General features: G+C 46.7%; 1 protein-coding gene across 1 annotated transcript in view; it reads right to left on the bottom strand.

Annotated features, from left to right (window-relative positions):
* The window catches only part of MORN3 (MORN repeat containing 3), a 204,685-nt gene extending 185,407 nt beyond the window's left edge, over positions 1–19,278 (bottom strand). Inside the window, exons 1-2 of the mRNA XM_086942992.1 lie at positions 19,175–19,278; positions 8,281–8,433 (exon numbers count right to left, since the gene is read on the bottom strand). Coding sequence (XP_086799118.1) covers positions 8,281–8,425 — 145 coding nt within the window. The 5' untranslated portion in view covers positions 8,426–8,433; positions 19,175–19,278. The remainder of the gene's footprint in view (positions 1–8,280; positions 8,434–19,174) is intronic.
* Positions 19,279–20,134: the final 856 nt, after the last annotated feature.

Genomic DNA, 20,134 nt, shown 5'->3' with positions numbered 1-20,134 from the left:
TCTGAACCTGGGGGCTTTCAGTTTGAGGTGACTTGAAATTTGTGAGCTCTGTTCCTAAAGTAAGCGCCGGCTGTTTCTCCTCCATCTCATTTTGTATGTTGTTCCGGTGTGTCAGACTTGGAATGGGCGAATTTTGATAACTTAAGTACGTTGGATTGTCTAGATCCCTCATTAATGGCCATGGTGCCCGAAACACAGTTATTAAGACTAATCCAGTGCAATGGCCGTTAAGTGTAGAAACTAGGGGGAGATCCACATCCACAGTAATCCAGACCCAAACAGCACCACTGCAAACTCCCAACTCACGTTGGGCCCAGCCGTGGAATCTGTGGCGATGGAATGCAGTCAATAATTAAATCCAGGCTTACACACTGCCTGCGTGCTTTGGGCGCAAAGAGATGTCAGGTTAACCCCTCCCCACTATATCAAATGGCACAGTAAATCAAGGGCTTGATCTGCAGATATGCCCCTGTTCAGACAAATGCTCATACATTCTGTAGCACAGTTGGGGGAGAGGCTCCTTACTGCGTCACGATGGCAGCCCCACTCAGGGAAAGCAGTCCAAGTTCAATTCCTTACCCAGCGGTGTTGATATGCATGCCTGAGGGGGTGTGGAAAGGGCCCCTGCGTCTTCTCCCTAGGGACTAAATTAATGGCCCGAGTAATGGCGTCCTCTTTACCGATGTACATGCTCACACCAGAACCCACCCGGCGCTGCGTCACACCCAGCAACCAGCACAGCAACAGGGACACCGTTAACATCACAGAAACTCCCTCTGCGCCAAGGTACAGCTGCACCGAAGGCTGAGCGCTTCCCGCACTCAAGGCCCGGCTGATGCAGCGGCCTCTGCGTTAATCGGCTCAGGACTCCTTCACGGCCTGCGAGTCCTCGCGGCCATGGTCCGGAGCCGCTATGTCGTAACAACGGGATGGTGATCAGATCTACGGCAGCAAGGGACCGGGGGACCCCGCAGGGCTCCAGTTATTCAGTGCCGGCATCCAAACAGACTAGAAGGATCATTGTACTGATTATGTGAGGGAATTAGACCTCAGAGACTCGGAGCTTAAAAATATTGTAGCCATTTTGGGTGTTGGCTTGCCCCCACACCCATAAACCCCCCCGCGTGCGCTAGCTTCAAAAGTTTTGATCCTGGGGTCCTTTGATTTTGGGGCGCTTCGCGTCTGGGATGTCCTGAGCCTGTGGAGATGTGGAGTCCTCTGAACCCGTCGTTCTTTGAGACGTCGAGAGTGGACTTATCTGATATTTTTATCTCCGATCCTGAAGTACTTAATCAATTTCGACCCTGGTCCTGGAGTGCATAGATGCTGTGCTTGTAATGGGGTAAACAGAAGTCTAGTTGTTAGAGGGTGGAGACGTGGGAGGGACAGGAAAGGGAGGAGCGGGGAAACAGGATAAGGGGCAGAAAAGAGTAGGGACTGATAGGGAAGGGTCAATGTAATAAAGGCTCTGTAACGAAGCCACTGAGTCTTTGTCCTTATTGCAAGGAAGACGTGACAACTGGCGACGAGGGTGGGATGCTTTGCGCTGTGCAAACGCCCTGATCCCTAAAGCTGGTGACCCTGTCCCCGTGGTGGCGAGTGTCCAGTGTCGCAGTCGCGACGAGCGTGTACTTCCGAGTGCGTGCCGCGGCAGAGTCAAGGCCGACGGCATTGCGTCATTTGGACCTGAGCTTCACGGCCTGGAGGCCGTGTGGAGTGTAGTGCTACTAGCGCGGTCGCGCGCTGAAGACTGGGTGCTCATCCTAGCTGCGTGTGCTCCCCGGGCGAAAGTACCGACATCGGGAGCCCACCCCGGTCATACCTGATGCCTGGAAGCCCTGCTGATTGAAGACGGGAGGCCACCCCAATCTCCCACGTCGTTTCAGATCCAGCGTCCAGCGTGATGACCACATGCCCGGTGAGTGCCCGCCTGCATGCGTTGGAGCTTGGAGAATGTGAATTGGAGCCAAATCTCGAGGAGAACGAGATTTCGAGGACGGCGGCCATCTCAAAGTCAGGCTTCTCCACCTATCCCCTGTCAGGGATAGTGAGCGGCCATTTTGAGGTCAGGCAACCGGGGGTTTTCAACAAACCCAAGCAAATCCAAGCCCCAAATCTGCTGTTCAGCACCATTTAAAGTCAGACAACCTGGTTTTCCAACAAATTCTAAGCCCCAAATTTGCTGTTCAGGGCTGCAAACCTGCCCAGAGACAGCTGGAGTATAGTGGGAAGAAAGAAAACAAACACTTCAGAAACACTAGAGAATACGTGCAAGGAAAGCTCTCTGCCACTAATAAAGCGACTGGTGGTCAGCACAAAGCGCTAAAAAGCAAGAAAGATGTCGGGATCACCATCCATAAGAGCCCAAGTCCCAGCTGCGACCGACAGACCAGGCATGATGGGCATCTCCTATTTACGCCCTCCTGAACCACTCGCACTTGTGGCGGGAGGAGGAATGGGCCTCATATGGCAAGAATGGCTTGAGGACTTTGAAGATTTTATGCAAGGGTCTCAAGTGACGGAAGAGGATCAGAAATTAGTTGCTCTGCGCAACCTTGTGGGAAAGGAAGTCAGTCAACTCATCAAAGAACTGCCTACTGATGATAATGGGTCATATACCAAAGTATGTGACGCCCTGAACAAAAAGTTTCTGCACAAGAAAAATGTAGATTACGAAAGGTACACCTTCAATCTAGCATCGAAGGAGAAGGAAGAACCAATGAGCACGTTCATCACAAGACTTCAACGGCTCGCCCGCTACTGTGAATTCGACAACTTCTCCACTGAAGATGCTCTCAGATTGCGCATTGTAGAGGGATGCCAGTCAGAATCCCTCGGAAGAGGACTTCTCAAGAAAAGCTACACTCTCGATGAGATCTAAGAGATGACTAGAGTTCATGACCAGGCAGAGGAACATGTCAAGAAGATGGAGGCGGGACACACAGAGAAACGTGAGCAGGCATTTCGACTTCAATCGCGCACCACCCGCCGACACACTCGTGACGGACAGAGAATGTCACGACCCAAAATCCACCACCCGCACACGGGTCGTAGACATCATGACTCCAGCAAAAGGGACAGGAGATGGGAACGTCCACTCAAATGCCACTGGTGCGGTTACGATTTCCCTCACACGGATGCATGTCCCGCACTTGGACAACAATGCCGGAAATGTGGGAGAGACAATCATTTTGAGATTGTTTGTGGAGAATATCGGAAAGACAAACAAAAAGATCAGGCCAGGTAGTCTTGCCCAACAACCGTGCGACATCATGCCAAAGCAGTTCAAGACTGCAGAGAGTCGTCCACCGGATCCTCGCGATCGAGCAGAGTCTCAAAAATCGCAGTGGTTGAGAAGATCACCGTCACAAGAGTCAAGGTCACAGTCACCTGTGTCACAAGACAGTGACGAGTACATCTGCATGGTGGCTGACCCAGATCAACTTAAGAAGTATCCGCGGCTGGACATCTGCGTAGGAAATCACGCGACAAAATTTGTGCTTGAAAGAGGTGCCTCTTTTAATTACATCCCAGTGACCGTATACCGGAGAATGAAGCCGACTCCTCCATTAAGCCCAGCGAACGTAAGGGTGTATACATGGATGTCTAAAAAGCCACTTCCATGCTTAGGAAAATTCGCAACCACTCTCACCCACAAGAATCACACTGTACCCGCTCACATCCATGTGATCGAAGGACCAGAAGCGGACTGGCTCCTCAGCCTCCCCACCGCTGAACGGCTCCAGCTAGTAGAGATTCTCTATGGAGTAGATGATGACCCAGACATCATCCACAAGTTTCCCAAGTTGTTCACTGGACTCGGGAAGATGGCACGATGTCAAGTATGCTTACACATTAATGAGCAGGTGACTCCCGTCGCTCAACATCACAGGCGAGTCCCGTTTCACCTCCAGAAGGCCGTGGAGGATGAATTGCAAGAATTGTTACAAGCTGACATCATTAAGAGAACAGATGGACCCACCTCTTGGGTTTCACCAGTAGTGATCGTGCCAAAAAAGGGTACCCCAGACAAAGTGCGCCTTTGCGTGGACATGAGGGTACCAAACACCGCCATTGAGCGAGAGCGTCATCCTGGTCCACATCCGAGTGATATGATCGCGTCCCTCAACTGAGCACAAGTCTTTTCCAAGGTGGACCTTAATAAAGGATACCACCAGCTTGAGCTACATGAAAAGTCACGATACAGCACTACATTTGCTACGCATCTTAACCTTTTCAGATATAAGTTGCTCAGCTTCGGAGTCTCGTCTGCCGCGGAGATATTTCAAGAAAACATAAGAAAGACAATTCACCACATCCCAAATGCACTGAATTACAGCGATGATATCTTGGTGTATGGTGCGACAGTGCAGGATCATGACACAGCACTAGATAGAGTCTGTCACGTCCTCCTAGATGCCAATCTAACTTTGAACAAAGAATTTCACAAGTCCACGTTGAAGTTCTTAGGACACATATTTTCAGGAGCAGGGATGAAACCGGACCCTGAGAAAGTAGCAGCACTGAATGACACGAAAAGGCTGCAGGATGTTGGTGATGCAAGGTCTTTTCTAGGAATGGCGAGCTATTGTGCTCGATACATAAGAGACTATGCAACAATCAGTTACCCGTCTGCGTAATCTCACCAAGCAAGGGCAGCCATTCCAGTGGACTCCACAATGTGAACAAGCCTTTCAAGAGATCAAAAAAACTGTTGAATCTGCAGACAACTTAGCCTACTTTAATCCCAAGAGGAAAACAGAAATCATGGTTGACGCCAGCCCTGTTGGCCTAGGGGCCATTCTTGCGCAGTTTGATCATGACACCGATCAGAGGCACGTTGTTGCGTATGCCAGCAGGAGTCGACCGACAAAGAAAGGGCGTACTCTCAGCCAGAGAAGGAGAGCCTTGCCGTTGTATGGGCTTGCGAACATTTCCACATCTTTGTGTATGGCAAGCATTTCACGCTGGTCACGGATCACCAGGCACTAGTCACCATCTTCGGCAACCCACGAGCCAAGATGCCTCCCCGGATAGAACGATGGGGACTACGCCTTCAGGAGTACACATACACCATCATACATAAACCCAGGAAGTCTGCCAACCCGGACGATTATATGTCGAGACACCCCAAAATCTTATGTGCATTAAGACCATCACTAGCTGAGGAATATATCCACTTTGTGGTTGATCAAGCCAGGTCACAGCCTGTCCCGCTGGAAGCCATCTGCTCAGCCACCGCTCAAGATGTCGTCCTGCAACAAGTGAAACTTCGGCTGCAAACAAATACCTGGAGACACTCCAATGATGATAAAAACAGAGATCCGGGTGAAAGGCAAGAACTGAGTGCATTCAAGCATGTAAAAGACGAGCTATCTGTCACAGCGGATGGACTTATGCTCCGAGCCCAAAGAATAGTCATCCCTATGCAACTCTGCCAAGGTGTAATCAATCTAGCACATGAAGGACATCATGGAGTGGTGGCAACTAAAAGAGCGCTCCGAGAGAGAGTGTGGTTCCCGCTATTGGATCAGATGGTCGAACTGACTCTCAAGGACTGCCCTTAATGTCAACTGGTGAGCCAGGGAGAACCCCCGGCTCCCCTTCAAATGTCCACATTACCCACTGGCATCTGGCAAGATATTGCTCTGGATTTCTTCGGGCCTCTTCAATCGGGAAAATACGTCCCAGTCATCATGGATGAATCTTCAAGGTTTCCTATCGCACAGTTTGTCTCGTCCACCAAAGCTGCCATTACCATCGCTGTCCTGGATGAAATATTTGCTGCCTGGGGCATACCGAAAAAAGTTAAAACAGACAATGGACCACCGTTCAACGGTCAAGAGTTCGGAGAATTTGCTAAACATCTTAATTTTAAGCATCGTAAGATCACCCCTCTGTGGCTGCAAGCTAACGGAATGGTTGAACGATTCATGGCCACTCTGAAAAAGACATTTCAACAGGCGGCCCTCGACAAGAAAGATCCGCAAGTTGCCTTGAATGAAGTCTTACGGGCATATCGCACAACTCCCCATGCGACCAACGGCAAATGCCCTGCCACCCTCATGCTGGGGCGACCCATAAGGACCAGAATACCCACTTTGGAGGACGCTCTACAGTCTCACACACCTGACGGGGAACATGATGACATTGCTGACACTGATCGCAAGAACAAGGAAAGGATGAAGCCCTATGCTGATACCTGGCAGAGAGCCAAAGACCTGTCCATTCAGGAAGGTGACTGGGTGCTAGTCAAACAAGAGCAACAGAGGAAAACGGACTGTCGCTATCAGGCTGAACCCCTGATAGTGACTCAACAAAAAGGAACTATGATAACTGCGGAATCTGAAAACAAAAGGATCACACGAAATGTGTCACATTTCCAAAGGTGCACTTCGGCAGTCAAAGATGCCCTTGACAAGCCATCAGGAATCCCAGTCAAGGAGACGGCAATCTCCAGCAGTCATCTGCCAAGGCCCGAGAATCAGCTTGAGTCTGAAAACTAAACTTCAGAGGCGCATCTCAGACCTCGACGAATCATCCGCAGACCTGTGCGGCTGATTGAGGAACTATTAACATTTCATAATCTATGTTTGCATTTGTTTAAGAAGAGGGGTGATGTAATGGGGTAAACAGCAGTCTAGTTGTTAGAGGGTGGAGACGTGGGAGGGACAGGAAAGGGAGGAGCGGGGAAACAGGATAAGGGGCAGAATAGAGTAGGGACTGATAGGGAAGGGTCAATGTAATAATGGCTCTGTAACGAAGCCACTGAGTCCTTGTCCTTATTGTAAGGAAAACGTGACAGTGCTGGTTTGAATCTGAGGTACTGAAAACCATGGTTACTTCAACCAACCCTAAGGTGCTCTGATCATAGGGGGCTTCAGGCCTGGTGTACAGTATCCCTGGGATGCTGCTAGTTTTGGATACTATGATGTCTGAATGTTCTCAGTTGAGAGGCTCTCTTTATGAACCCAGGAGGTGTGTGATCCTTGGTTACTTTGCTCCTGGGATGATTGTGCTCCAATAAATAAAATTACCCTTATGATTGATTTATTATCTCTAACCCAAGGTTTTCTTCTGTTTTGAACCAAAGGGTCCCTGCCACTCGAAATGAGAGGTCCTGAAACCTGTTCACCAAAGCCATGCATGGCTGGTATGTACTTTTCTCCACATGGGCCCACACCCTCACCGAATACCTTGTGAAAAGATCCAGTTGGTGTAATTACCTGACCAATGGCTACAACTGCCCGTGACCACTGCAACCAGATGGAGACGGCAGCTCAACATCAACACTTGTGGGGGAAGGTCTTGATCCAGGAAAACCTCTAAATCCTTGGCCAGAAACACACCTTCTGCAATAATATATGAAACTAACTTGTTGTTTACTCCAAGCACTGCAAATAACAGCTATAGCTGTTACTCAGTTTAATGCTACTAAATGTACTACTTACTGAAATAAGAGGTTGAGTTGACGATGCTAGGACCTACATGTCACAGCAGATGTCATCAGGGAGTGTTAAACTCACAGAACTGCCTTCATACTGACTGAATCTGAGCTATAAAGGCTGTTGGACCTACTCACAAAGCACTTTGGAATATGTAAAGTAGCATTCCTGTATATTCGTTTACACACTCTTACATGCCTTTGTGAACTGGTACCAATATACCTCTAAAGTGACTTAAATGATAGTGTTTAGTGAATAGTAATATATAATTGGTACCCTCTTTGCACTTTCATATTAGGGAGTTGGATGTTTCAGGGCCGCTTCACTAAGCCGAGTAAAAGTGTACTCCTGTTGTACTACTGTCAGTAATCATAAATGCTTTTGTGAATCAGCCCCACTGTTAAGTTGGAACAAATTAGATAGTGCTGGAGGAAAAGACTGTGTTTTCACTCAGCCCAAGTGTTACCTGCAAGAGTCGTGCATGCCCCTCTTGCAGAGCATCCCATAATGGTGTGCCGCAACACTAAACTGCATTTGGAAGAGCATGCTACTGCCAAGCTTAGCACTCAAACACCCTTCACTGCACAAATCAAAGACTGATTGGTTTTCGCCAATTCTAATACATTTCGGTAGAAGAGGCAGTGACAGAAGAGCACTGAGACACTAAGATCTTCTCCAAGTCTGCCTTAAATTAAAGTTTGGTGACAAGAGCCACCTCTTGCTTACCATTGTCTGGTGGATTGAGTATGGCTGATCAGTAGTAAAGCCATTCACACAGAGAAGCTAAGCTATACCTAATGAAAACACTCAATAGGCTGTGAAGAAAAGGTCTTACCATGTTTCAGATTGTCCAACCACTCGCCCGTATATTGATCCCCATTTACTTCATAGACTGTGTGCCTTAGGCCAGTCTTCTGGGCTTTCTCGTCCCACTCCTTCCAAGGAGGCTCCACCAGCCTGGGGTACTTTGACAAGGGCATTTTCCAAGCTGGAAGTAAAAAGAGAAACTTATACCCTTGACCATGGTAGGACACCCCCAAGATACACATGCACATATTGTTTAGTCAGTTGTTCAGCCACCTGAGGTTGCAGCAGCTCCTGGCGTTTTCTTCAGACATAGCTCAAGATAAAGTAGTAGAGAGCATGACTATTCAAAGGAGGGGGGCAGAATCATGGTTGTGGTTCTAACTATATACCTTGGTTTGAGACACATATACGCACAACACCCAAGCACACCATACTGTTGTAACAAATCAAGTGATGTAAATATTTTTCTAGAACAGTCCATGAAGTCTCAACATCCAGTAAGTTTCTAAAACCCAAAACTTCTTAAAAGAGCATCCAAACGAATCTTCTTAGGTTGAAATCTGATATTTAATATCCAAAGTTCATAAGAGGAAAAACAGCAGCCGACGCGCGTTTCGCCCGCAGGGCTTTTTCAAGGCTATTTATTCACTCTTCTCAGATGTAAAGCTAATCTCCCAACAGATAATAGCGAAAGATGGCGCTTGCTGTGAAGTTGTATATATTGTGTTTTCGCTCATTCATATGGTAATTATGGCCCCAACAGCATTCGAGCTTATCCTCTTCCAATGTCACCACTCAAAGTAAGTGTTCAGATCCATTCTGTTATGTGTGTACTCTCTTGAATCTTGTTACATCCAAGGTTATTCTTGTCTTTCCATCCAGGTCGAATATCAAAGCGCCGAGTGGTGTTTCTTTTCCTGTTTGTTGATTCGTTTGGATGCTCTTTTGAGAAGTTTTGGGTTTTAGAAACTTACTGGATGTTGAGACTTCATGGACTGTAGCCACCGGGCTTTACTTGGGTCACAATGTACCTTTTACTGCAAGACTAGGCGTAGGCATTATCCTAGAGGTTGCACATGCTTTAGTGCGAAACCTTTCACGTGGTCATATCAAGTAGATCCTTGCCACCTTGCCAATACCTAAACCTCCCACATTCTCTTTGGTCATCCCTCCATTCATCTCTTTTTTTCTCCTTTACTTGATGCTACTGCTGTTCACTTCTTGGTGTGTGGATTTGTGTATGTGTGTGTTTGTTTGCCATGCCTTAGAGGGATAACATGTATAAGAGCAGTATGTACTTCAGGCTATGTTATCAGGTGACATCCCAGTGGATGTATGACATTACAATGCATGCTTTTACCATGCATGCTTTTACAGCGCAAGTATTACAACGCAAACCTTTACAACGCATAGAGCTTTGGGGTGCTGGATAGTGAATAGTTTAATTTACTATTCCAACTCCAGTCCCCGTGGACACTAGGGAAGGTGTTGGATAGTAAATTAAATCTATTCCCTATCCTAGAGCGCCCCCCAGCGCAATGCGTTGTAATGGTTTGCGTTGCAATAGTTGCGTCGTAAAGGCACTGCGTGGTAAAAGTTGCGTTGTAAAGGATGTTCCCCCATCCCAGCAGCTCTGCTTTCTAACAATCGGGTGACGTACCATAATCCCTTGTCCGTTGGCGTTGAAGATGGCACTATTCAGAGCCTGTTTTGTAGAACTGGCTTTGAGACCCCACACCCTAGTATCATAGAGGCTTGCTCATTAAAACTGAATGGACTTCCCGGGTAACTTTGTTATAATTGCTGTAATGGCAATAATGTCCCAATTTTGATTTAAAGGTTACCATGTGCTACATTCTAAGATATCATCTTAGTCATTCAGGATCTTGGCTACTTCGATCCTCATCGCAAGTTCGACTTTACATCCCTCCAACAGTTCTGGGCCCTACACCAACCTGACTGATGTTGGTTTCCAAGCCTAGTTGGACAAACGTTTTGCCTCCTAAAGCTTCCTACTGGTTCTGCAGCTAGAAAAAGAACTGATTTAACTCATACGGTATACAACTGTATGCGGCGCACGATGCAGGTCTAGTCATCAAGATGCGCCCAACGGGAAACATCACTTACAACGCATTCATTACAACGCACTACCATTACAACGCAACCATTACAACGCAAACCATTACAACGCATTGCGCGGGGGGCGCTCTAGGATAGGGAATATATTTAATTTACTATCCAACACCTTCCCTACTATCCACGGGGACTGGAGTTGGAATAGTAAATTAAATAATTCACTATCCAGCGCTTAAAAGCACTATGCGTTGTAATGGTATGCGATGTAAAAACCGCGTTGTAACAGCAGGCGTTGTAATAGCCTGCGTTGTAACGTCACCAATCCGCGCCCAACAGCCTCAGTACTAATACAGACTACCCTCTAACTAAAAGAGCAACTAATGTTTTGGAGTAAAGCCCTAGGATTTCAAATGAATATTAGGTCTAGAAGTAGACTATTCCAATGGTGTGGCTCTTACAAAATACACACCTTTTGTTGACATTGTATTAAAAGATAAATGCAGATTTCTTGAAGGAGTCTTCAAGCTAATAATCTCCTGCTCTCACCCATCACTGAGGAAGCATCAGAGGAGTTAAAAGTGTGCTGGATTGGCCTGCTAGAAATCTATGATTGTTCAGCGAGGTGAGATACTGAGCCAGTGACAAGGAGTGTCATGTGCAGTGGATTTGGAAGAGATTCAGCCTTTCGTGCCCTTTGAGAAGGGATCACTATGTGTTATGAAGATTTTATTGTGTGGTGAGGAATCATGTGTACCTGTAGTGGGCACCTAAGTTTGAGCCGTCAATGTCTCACAACAAGACCTTCATGCCACCTTGTAGAGGATGCTACACCATACTTCAGGAAATGCAGTTAAAGTCGCCATGTCTACAGATGAAGAAGGACCGATGCTCAAAATTTGGGATTCACAGTTGAGCAAGCACAGGATGCACCACTTAGCATTGGGTAGCCAGTCAACCCGACAGATGTGGACTCAAATGCTGCTGCCGGAAAGAAGTCTACATGAGGACCATTATTTACAGAATGGGATTTTCAGATCGACCTCCTCTGTAAGAGTTGCATTTAAATCTCTTTTGCACTTCTCTGAGTGACCGGAGAGCCAGAAGACATAAAATCTGTGCCCTCCAACATGAAGGTTTCTCTACCTTATGGTGCAACACGATGGAGCTGCTGTGCCCTGAACTGGAGTTTACCTAAACCTCCAGCCTTGACCGTTGCACCCAGGGGTTGCGTGTGGTCCTTCGGCGCGTCACAGGTTTAACTCTTGTACGCTTTTGTCTGTTTCTTATTTTCCCTGTTCCCATTTTTGATGTGTGCTCAAAGAAAAATAAGTGTTTATCTAACCCAGTTCTTAACATGTGTCGGGCGGACCCTTGCGGTCCGTGATACCTACCCACGGGAAAGGCAGGGCTCCGCTGGTAGATACTTTAACAGGGAGCCCTAATGTTGATAAGGCGGTGTGATAGCAGCAATGTGAGAGGGGTTTATGCACCAACGTCGATATGATCAGGACAGTATGAAGAACAATATAGATGAGTGATTAATTACAGTGAGGTGCTAGCAAAGAGTTTGGACTAGCAAATAGTTCAATAGCCTGGCATGTATAGTTGAGGGGATGGTATCAGGCAGGGGCAATTGACCATTACCCTTAGCAGGTTACCTGCCATATTCAATACTGCTGCATTCAAGACTGCCACACTACATGTTACGACTGTCCTCACTAAGCCATGACTCTTAGTGCTGTATCAGCATGATTTGGGATAGATAAAATTGCTGCTAATGCTGAGTTATGCAAAACACCTGTGATAATGCACTCTCCATACATGCCAACCCTCCCGATTCAGGCGGGAGACTACCGATTTCAAGCCTAGTCTCCCCCCTCCCATTTCCTGTTTGCAAACACCCAATTCCTCGTCAGGCTTCTGCAGACAGGGACTGGTCTTGTGTGACTCAGAGTATGCATTGCCAGTAATCTGCTCCTGCAGGCCGTGCACAACGTTTTTGACACACTCTCTCTGGCTGCCTTAGCACTTTCTTCGTTCTCCTGACAGGTATAGTAAAACAAAACATATTTTCATTTAGTCCCAGTACATGACAATAGACCTGATTCAGGCCTCAATAGAAGTCAATGGGAGAAATACATTCTCCAGATTATTTTTTGAAAAGCTCCCACTTTCCCCTTCTAAAATGTTTGCATGCATGACGCTCCCCCACCCTTGTCAGGGACGTAACGCTGGTCCTTGAAGCCCATGCAGTGCAGGGGGGCCCCAACTATTCAGCAGACCCCAATCCTTCAGGGGGCCCCCCATTCACCCCAAAACCCATGGATATCCGTGAGATATGGGAGACTCAGGGCCCATCTTCACATTCTGGATGTAGACTCTCTCATTTTATGTTACCCCACTGCCCACGGTCATCCATTCAAACAAACAGTGGCCACAAACCCAGCACTTCAATGCAGAATTTAGTCCAGAGACTCTTGTACATTGATATGCCTTTTCTCTGTTGTGGGAGTTATGCCGTACCCAACGGGGAACCCATGAGGCCCGGCCATCTTTGTTGATTTTTGCCCCCGACACTCCTTTTGCTGAGAGACAGGACAGGAAGGACAGGCACGATGCTATTAAATGAAATGTACACCTTACTTACAACATGAAAGTTAAAGGGATAGTTCCTTTTTGTCCTGTAAAACAAATTTTTCTGAAGTAGCAATACTTGCCATTTACTTTGAGGACAAGTGAGATGCCAGCCTGGACATGGTAAACAACAGTCATGCTGCAACGTGAGATGAATGAATGTATCAATGAACTGTATGTAAATTTATATAAATGTATTGCCAGCTGTCCCTTTTTCAGTGAAAGTAAACCTTCTTATAAAATATGTTATTTCCAACTTCTTCTTCTTCTTATCCTTCTTAAAGAATCTCTCATTCCTTTGCTGTTTATCTCTGCCACCACTTACCTTCTCACCTTTAGGGGCCCTTGCATCCATCCCAAGCCCCCAACTTCCCCTTCTATGTACCTTCAAAGTCGTCTGGCGTCAGCTCTACACAAACATTACCATTGGCCTGGGCGGTAAATTCCGTTCCGTTTGCGAAATTTGCAGAATTTGGGTAATTTCGCGTTCTACGCGAAATTTTTTATTTGTTTGCGTTCTCAAATGCGTGTTTGCGAGATATTTCCCCCCCCGAGCAGGCAAACAGCGATTGCGAATAGTAAAAAAGCATCGCGAACAAGCAATTCCGCGTGTAAGCGGAATTTCTGCGTGTTTGTTGAGATTTTTTACCGTTTCGCAGAGATTTGCGTAACGCGATTACGGAAATTCCACCCACCCCTTGATTACCATTGAGACACAGAATATGTATGGGGTCATTGACACTGGGGTACTGACATTTGGACAAAGATACAAGGAAAGCGAGGTGCGGACCTTAAAATGGTCCGCTGGCTGTGACTCTGATATATGATGACACTTAACACAGACAACAACAGTAAGAAGGGGATGCTTTCACAGACAGGGTGAAGCTGGAGCAAAGGCAATTACACAAGGACACTGCAAGGAGACCCTTGGACACCGACATTGATCCCACAGCACTGATATGGACACATTTATACAGGGATACTGACATGGGAGCCTTGAGAAAAGCACACGGACAGACTGACATTGCTTTGGGAACCCTAGGGCACATGGGCATAGCAACACCAAAAAAGGGATTCTGACGCTGACTTTGGACACTGGGACACAGAGGCACCGACACTGCTAAAATGATCCTAAGAAACTGGCATGGGAACACTGACACAGGACCTTTAGCACAGGGGAGGCTGACAATGGGTCTGTGACAAAGGTACAGTGACAACGAGTGAACAAAAAGGGAGCAACAGAGGGAAAAATAACGAGGTCACCCTCCACTAATTAAACCATACAACAAAAGACGTGATTATGGGGGAACACTATACTTTTTTAGAGTACCAGGTGCAGTCTGAAAGTATCTCTGCCGAGAAGCTGACTTCACCAATAAGCCAGTCGGCCTTTCTAACTGAAATGGTCTATCACATACCATTCTTTTAACCTGAGTGTGATCACTACGATCAATAAAGTATGTATGACTGCAAGTGAGTCACAACTCATTTAACTTGGAGAAGCTTCATTTTCACCACGGGGTGCGATTGGCTAAGAATGACACAGCATCGACACTGCATTCTTTTCCTCTTTCTTTTCTTCACCTCTTAAAAACTAGATTCCGGGAGACGGACGCATTAACGAAGATTTGGTAACTCTCTTGAATAGGAATAAGGATGAGATTTTGTGTTTCCTTTTCAGTAATTATGGAACCACTGGGCCTTAGCAGATTTCTACATTAATTCCCTGGCTCAAGTAGTGTATATGAGGAGGATTCCCCCGCTACACGTTACATTGCTCCGTTTCTCTGTCATTTCGGAGCCCTAGTAGCCCATCAACATTTAAATCCTCCATCCAGTAAAGGGTGGACTCTGGTGCCCCCTGCTTAGTCCTGAGGAAGACCCCGGCGTAAGGACCCAAACAGCCTACATACCTTTGGGGTCAAAACGTCAACTATATCACTGCCCTATGCCAGTTTGATCAACAGTACTTGCTTCACTGTGATAGTGTTTTGCAAACAATGGCCTTTTACATGTCTCCATGATTATTGTATAGCCGAGTGAAGCCGGGTCTAATTGTCATGTACTTGATGTCACTACCTTCCTCCTTCACTCCCACAATTTTCACAAAACGCACCCTACTATTTCCCCTTTCTTTCCCTCACTTCGTAGGGCACTTGATATAATACGCTGTCCCAGATTTATTCTGATGTTCAATATGATTAAATAATATTGAATGCTTTATTGTGTTGTGTAATTTGAATTAATGCCGGCTGGCATTTAATTACGTGTTTTTTTTAATTGTACGACTGGGACTACTCCCTTTCTGTACTTAAAAACTAGGGCACAACCTTTTTTCTTTATTCAAGTTCATGTGAGTTACCAATGATGATAACGAGAGCAAGCTGGTGAATACCAACCAGCAGCTCCCATGGCGGTGCTTACTTGAGGTAATTTCTGACCTCTCACACCTTTTTCTGTTTTTTTTCATGAAATGAGATGATTTTTGGTGGATTGACAACGTTTTAAATTTTAACACTGGGGACTAGGCTTGACTGGCATATTGGTGAAGCCAGCTTCTTGGCAGATCTAGTTTCAGACTGCCCCTGGTACTCAAAAAAAGTAAAGTGTTGCCCCATAATCAGGTATTTTATTGTATAGACAGTGACAATGAGACCTGGACACAGGGAGAATGTCAACAGTGCATGGCACTGGGGCACTGACATTGACAATGGGGTATAGCCACTGAGACGCTGGCTGGGTGCATAGATCTGGGGCCCTGATGGGGGGGTGGCTCATATTGTTACATTTTCATGGTACACTGACATGGGGACACTGCTATTGACTAAGGTGATAGTGACTTGGTGACATGCCAACAGGGCATGGCCAAAGGTACACTAACACAGGGATACTAACACTGAACACTAACTCAGTTACACATAATTTAACATACTGAAACATGCAAAAACTACCCATAGGACAATGAGACTGGGAGATTGGCATTAGGACACTGAGTCGGGGTGGAAAGGAAACAAAGGGACAAGAGGACAATGGTGCATTTAATCCAAAACTGGCAAACACTGACAATGGGGTGCTAATACTGAGACACCAAAACCAGGACATGGAAGCTAGGCCATGAGACAAAAGTCACAGAATCCAGGGGTGGACATGGACATCAGGACAAACAAGGCTATGGCAACATCTAAATGCCATAATTCTTTAAATTAATGCCAGATGCTGCACTTTACAAATACAACGCGTTTGCTAGTGGAAAGAAACTGAAGTAACCAGGTGGGCAGCCAGGTGGAGGATACACAACGGTCTGATCCTCCGGTCCTATTTGCAAAGTCTGTCTTTCCCTCAACCTTCCTGAATATATTCATACTTCACTGGACATCTTAAGACAGAGAAAAGGGACAGTGTCAAACGTCATCACCAGTAAATGTCTCAGCCCTGTAGAACAGGAGTTTGGGATTTTTGTACTCTACTTAGATAGTGCTCATCTGTGCAGAGGTGGCCAATATGGGCAAACATTTCAACATTAATGTGATTGCTCAGTAGGAAATAATGCAGCACCCTCCTCAAAATTGATGGAATTCACCATCAATATCAACTGGTCCTAAGTCCCTGGGGTCAACTTCAGCCACTCAAAAAGATGTGATTTTCTTTTGGTCTATGACTATGATGGGAAAAGAGATATCCCAGAACCCTGTCAGGAGCTGGGGATGGAAACAAAGATTACTGCTTAATAAGATTATTGCATGGGCAAATAGTACTTTGAAGCCACTTGTACTGAGTGCCTTACAGCAAAAGAAACGCAGGTAGGGGTGTTACCCCAAAACTGGTCCCATGATGCTTGTTTGCGGTCCAGGAAAGACCTGGCTTGGCAGTTCGGGCTGGACTGTTCCCATGAGAAACAGGGTCAAGACTGATTTGCACATAGCTGGGTCCAAACTGGGGTGGCAAAGTGAGCTAAAGAACGATGATGGATTCAACCCAGATCTGTGACTGGGGGTGACTGTCGGAAATGTTTAGAGCGCCGTCCATCATCTCACTGTGTTTGCTGTGAAACGCAGGCAGTCATCATAGAGTGCTGATGTTGGCTGGATTTGGGTTACATGGCTGAGCTGTGCAGAAGTGTACTGGCCATGAACTACGATTCCCAGCAGGCCACAAACCTTTAATGGTCTACAGAAACAGCGGCCATCTTGGATCCTTAGGTATAACTTTACTCGTGGTTCACAACATCCTCTACAAAAATCAATCATGCTACAATTGTGCTGCAGCTAGAGCTTTGCAACATGGATCTCAGAGTTCAGTTCCCAAGGCCTATTGTTTCCTAATGGATTGTTCGAAGAACATTTTGGACTACAGAGGAGTATCCTGAAGTTGTGCGTTGTCGAAAACAACTTTTGAACTATTCCTTGTATATGTATTTGAAATGGGTTACACTTATCTGCACTATTAAGACTGGTGGTGTGTGTTCTACTAAAAAGCTCCGGTAAAGGAACAGGGTGGAATCTCAAGTTGCAAAAGGGAAAGCTCACTTAAGCCAGCACCAGTTGAACTTGGGCATACAACAGAGTCCTTCTGGATTGCGGATTTGCTTCTCTTGCACAATAAATATCTGTAGTGCTCTTGTATTTTTGTCCTGCTCTGGGCTCACTCTAATGCAGGAAGAAACATAGAACAGAAACCTTGCTGAGCTGTTCAATGCAACTCGTCTCAAACACAACAACACTTCCTAAGTGCAGCGAAGGAAGCAGGACACTGAAACGTGTATAGTTTATCATCAAATCTTGTAGTGACAAACTGTGCCAACTCGAGGGCTCAGCTTGCCACCTGCAGCCTCTAACCCCACCATCTCACAAGTCGTCACAGGGTGTTTTTGGGACAGTAAAGCTTGCTGACAGCACCCCACCCTGTGATGAGTTGTGAGAGGGTGGGATGGAGTTGCTTGCCTGGCACTGCAGGACTTCACCCTGAAGCACATTGGGGCTAACTTTGCACCCATGTCATCAGGGGGTGGAGTTTAGCCCTTGAGGCAATCATTCTCCCAGCTGATGACCTCACAGGCCTCAGGGCTGTGAGCCCACCAGCTCGGCAAACAGTACTGATGTTGCTGAGATAGCTGCACATGTGCAGAAGTCTGTTAAAGAACGAGTTAAAGAAGCGTGGTCTCCTCGAGAGCACAAGACTAATCCCAATAACCAACAACAGCCACTGGATTAACCACTAACCTTGGATTCTGGAGAAGTGTGCTGCCTGGTGCTATACAAATGCAATAACAGTACAATTTAGCATCACACTGCATCTGCCAAACGAGAGTGAGTTGACAGCTATGGAGGTCTCCACTAGGGGTGGGTGGAACTCGTGCAGTTTCACTCCGCAGAATTCTGCTAAGTTAAATTAAAGCTCCGCGGAGTTCTGCGGGTGGGTGGAATTGGCACGTCACGCTGATTTTTAGCAACGGGAGCTTGTTCAGCAAGGCGAAATCAGTGCGAACCGCACCATGCAGCGCGGCAGCGGGTGCTGCTTCTTTGCTGGTCCTCACTTAGATTTTTTACTCGAGCTGCAGCTTTCTCACCATGAATGATCGCGACCGCCTGCAGAAAATCCCGCCAGGTGCCGTCCTAATGCCCCAAAATCACTCCAGGGGATGCCAATTTTCATTCACGAGTTGCACGTGAGAAAAAACCTCCACCGCGCGGCGGTTGGCTGAGTTTTGGCGGAAATCTACCTTACAAGTGTAACGCAGAGTGGGTAAAACTAATTTATCGCCCACTTATAGGCTCCACTCGGTCCAGGGCCCTCTATACATCTGTCAAGTGGTCTTACCCAGTGCTCAAACTATTTTATTTGCACGGTTAAATATAATAGTACTGGGGATTTCAGACGCCGCCCTAGCCACCTTTCGCTAGCAAATGAAGTGTTAGCCATTGACTGCGACCCTTCAACTATAATCTTTCAGGCCAAAACTTTCAAACAGAAAGTTAAAGTGTGACCAGCTCTCGAAGGGTCGGGAGGGGGATAAGTGGCAACTTTAACATGCTGAGCGGTGGAGAGAACGAACCTGTGGTGTAGAACTTCCCAGGAAGAACGCTGTCCGCGAAGAAGTGACCTCACAATCTAAGAAACAATCAATCCCGTTCTACAAGAGAAGGAACAAACCACTTTCGAACCGGGTCGGAGGTTACCCACGTTCCTTTACCTCCCTGGCCTCCCTCACTCACCTCGGTGGCCGGATGGCAGCAACTGTGTTCCCTCCCTTCGGGGACTTGGACCGAGCTCCCCAGAGCTCAGACCGGCTGCTGCCGCTGGATGTAAACAAAGAGGCCCGTCTGTCTCCCGGGCAACCCCCGACGCCGCGGCGGAATGGAAGGGCGCCTTCCGCCTGTCACTCAGGCCCCGGGCCGTGAGCGGGGCCCAGTGCTCCTCGGCCCTGCTCGGGAAAGAAAGAACGGGGTGATTTACTCATTGTACAAGCAGCGATGCAAGCCTCTCTGAAAGAAAACTTTCCGGTTTTATCTCAAATGCTTGTGGCCTCTCCAGGACCCGAACATACACTGGTTATCTTGTAGCGAAGATTCTCATCCTGCCCCTTGACATTAAAACACCCCAGGGCCTAAGATTTCTGTTTTTTCTTTTTTTAAACAGACAAATGTAACTTCAGTCGCTCCGCATATCACCGAGGGCACTTAAAAAAAACACCTTTTGACTATAGGGTAAAGTTGGACCAATTGAAAAAGTGCATTTGGAAGCAAACAGTGTTTATTGGCAAACGAAAACGAAAATACACTTTTTTTTTGTTCTTTGGGGAAGCTGAGGCTAAGACTTCCTTTAGATGGCTCAATATTCACAAAAATCCAGAATGTCTTTATTAATATATTGTATAGTACAGGTTGGGAGAAGCAGGTGATGGAGCAGAGTTTTCACGAAATGAAACCTAATTGTGTGGCGTGCAAAACTTATGTGGGAAAAGGGCTAACATAAGGGAAAATGCTACTGTGCAAGCGCAAATTAAAATGCTGGAGTAGGCCCCAAATGCTTATGGCTAATTGAAAAAAATAAAAGGACTAATGCTGCTTTATTGCACTTTACAAATACATGCAGGAAAATAACAATAATCTGGGATGCGCATGGGTAAATGCAACACACAGGGTAGGTGCGTTATGGTAATCCTGCACGTATCC

The sequence above is a fragment of the Lissotriton vulgaris genome, chromosome 11 (genome assembly GCF_964263255.1).
Source record: "Lissotriton vulgaris chromosome 11, aLisVul1.2, whole genome shotgun sequence".
Lineage (NCBI taxonomy): Eukaryota > Metazoa > Chordata > Amphibia > Caudata > Salamandridae > Lissotriton > Lissotriton vulgaris.
This window is presented reverse-complemented; position numbering and strand designations above follow the sequence as displayed.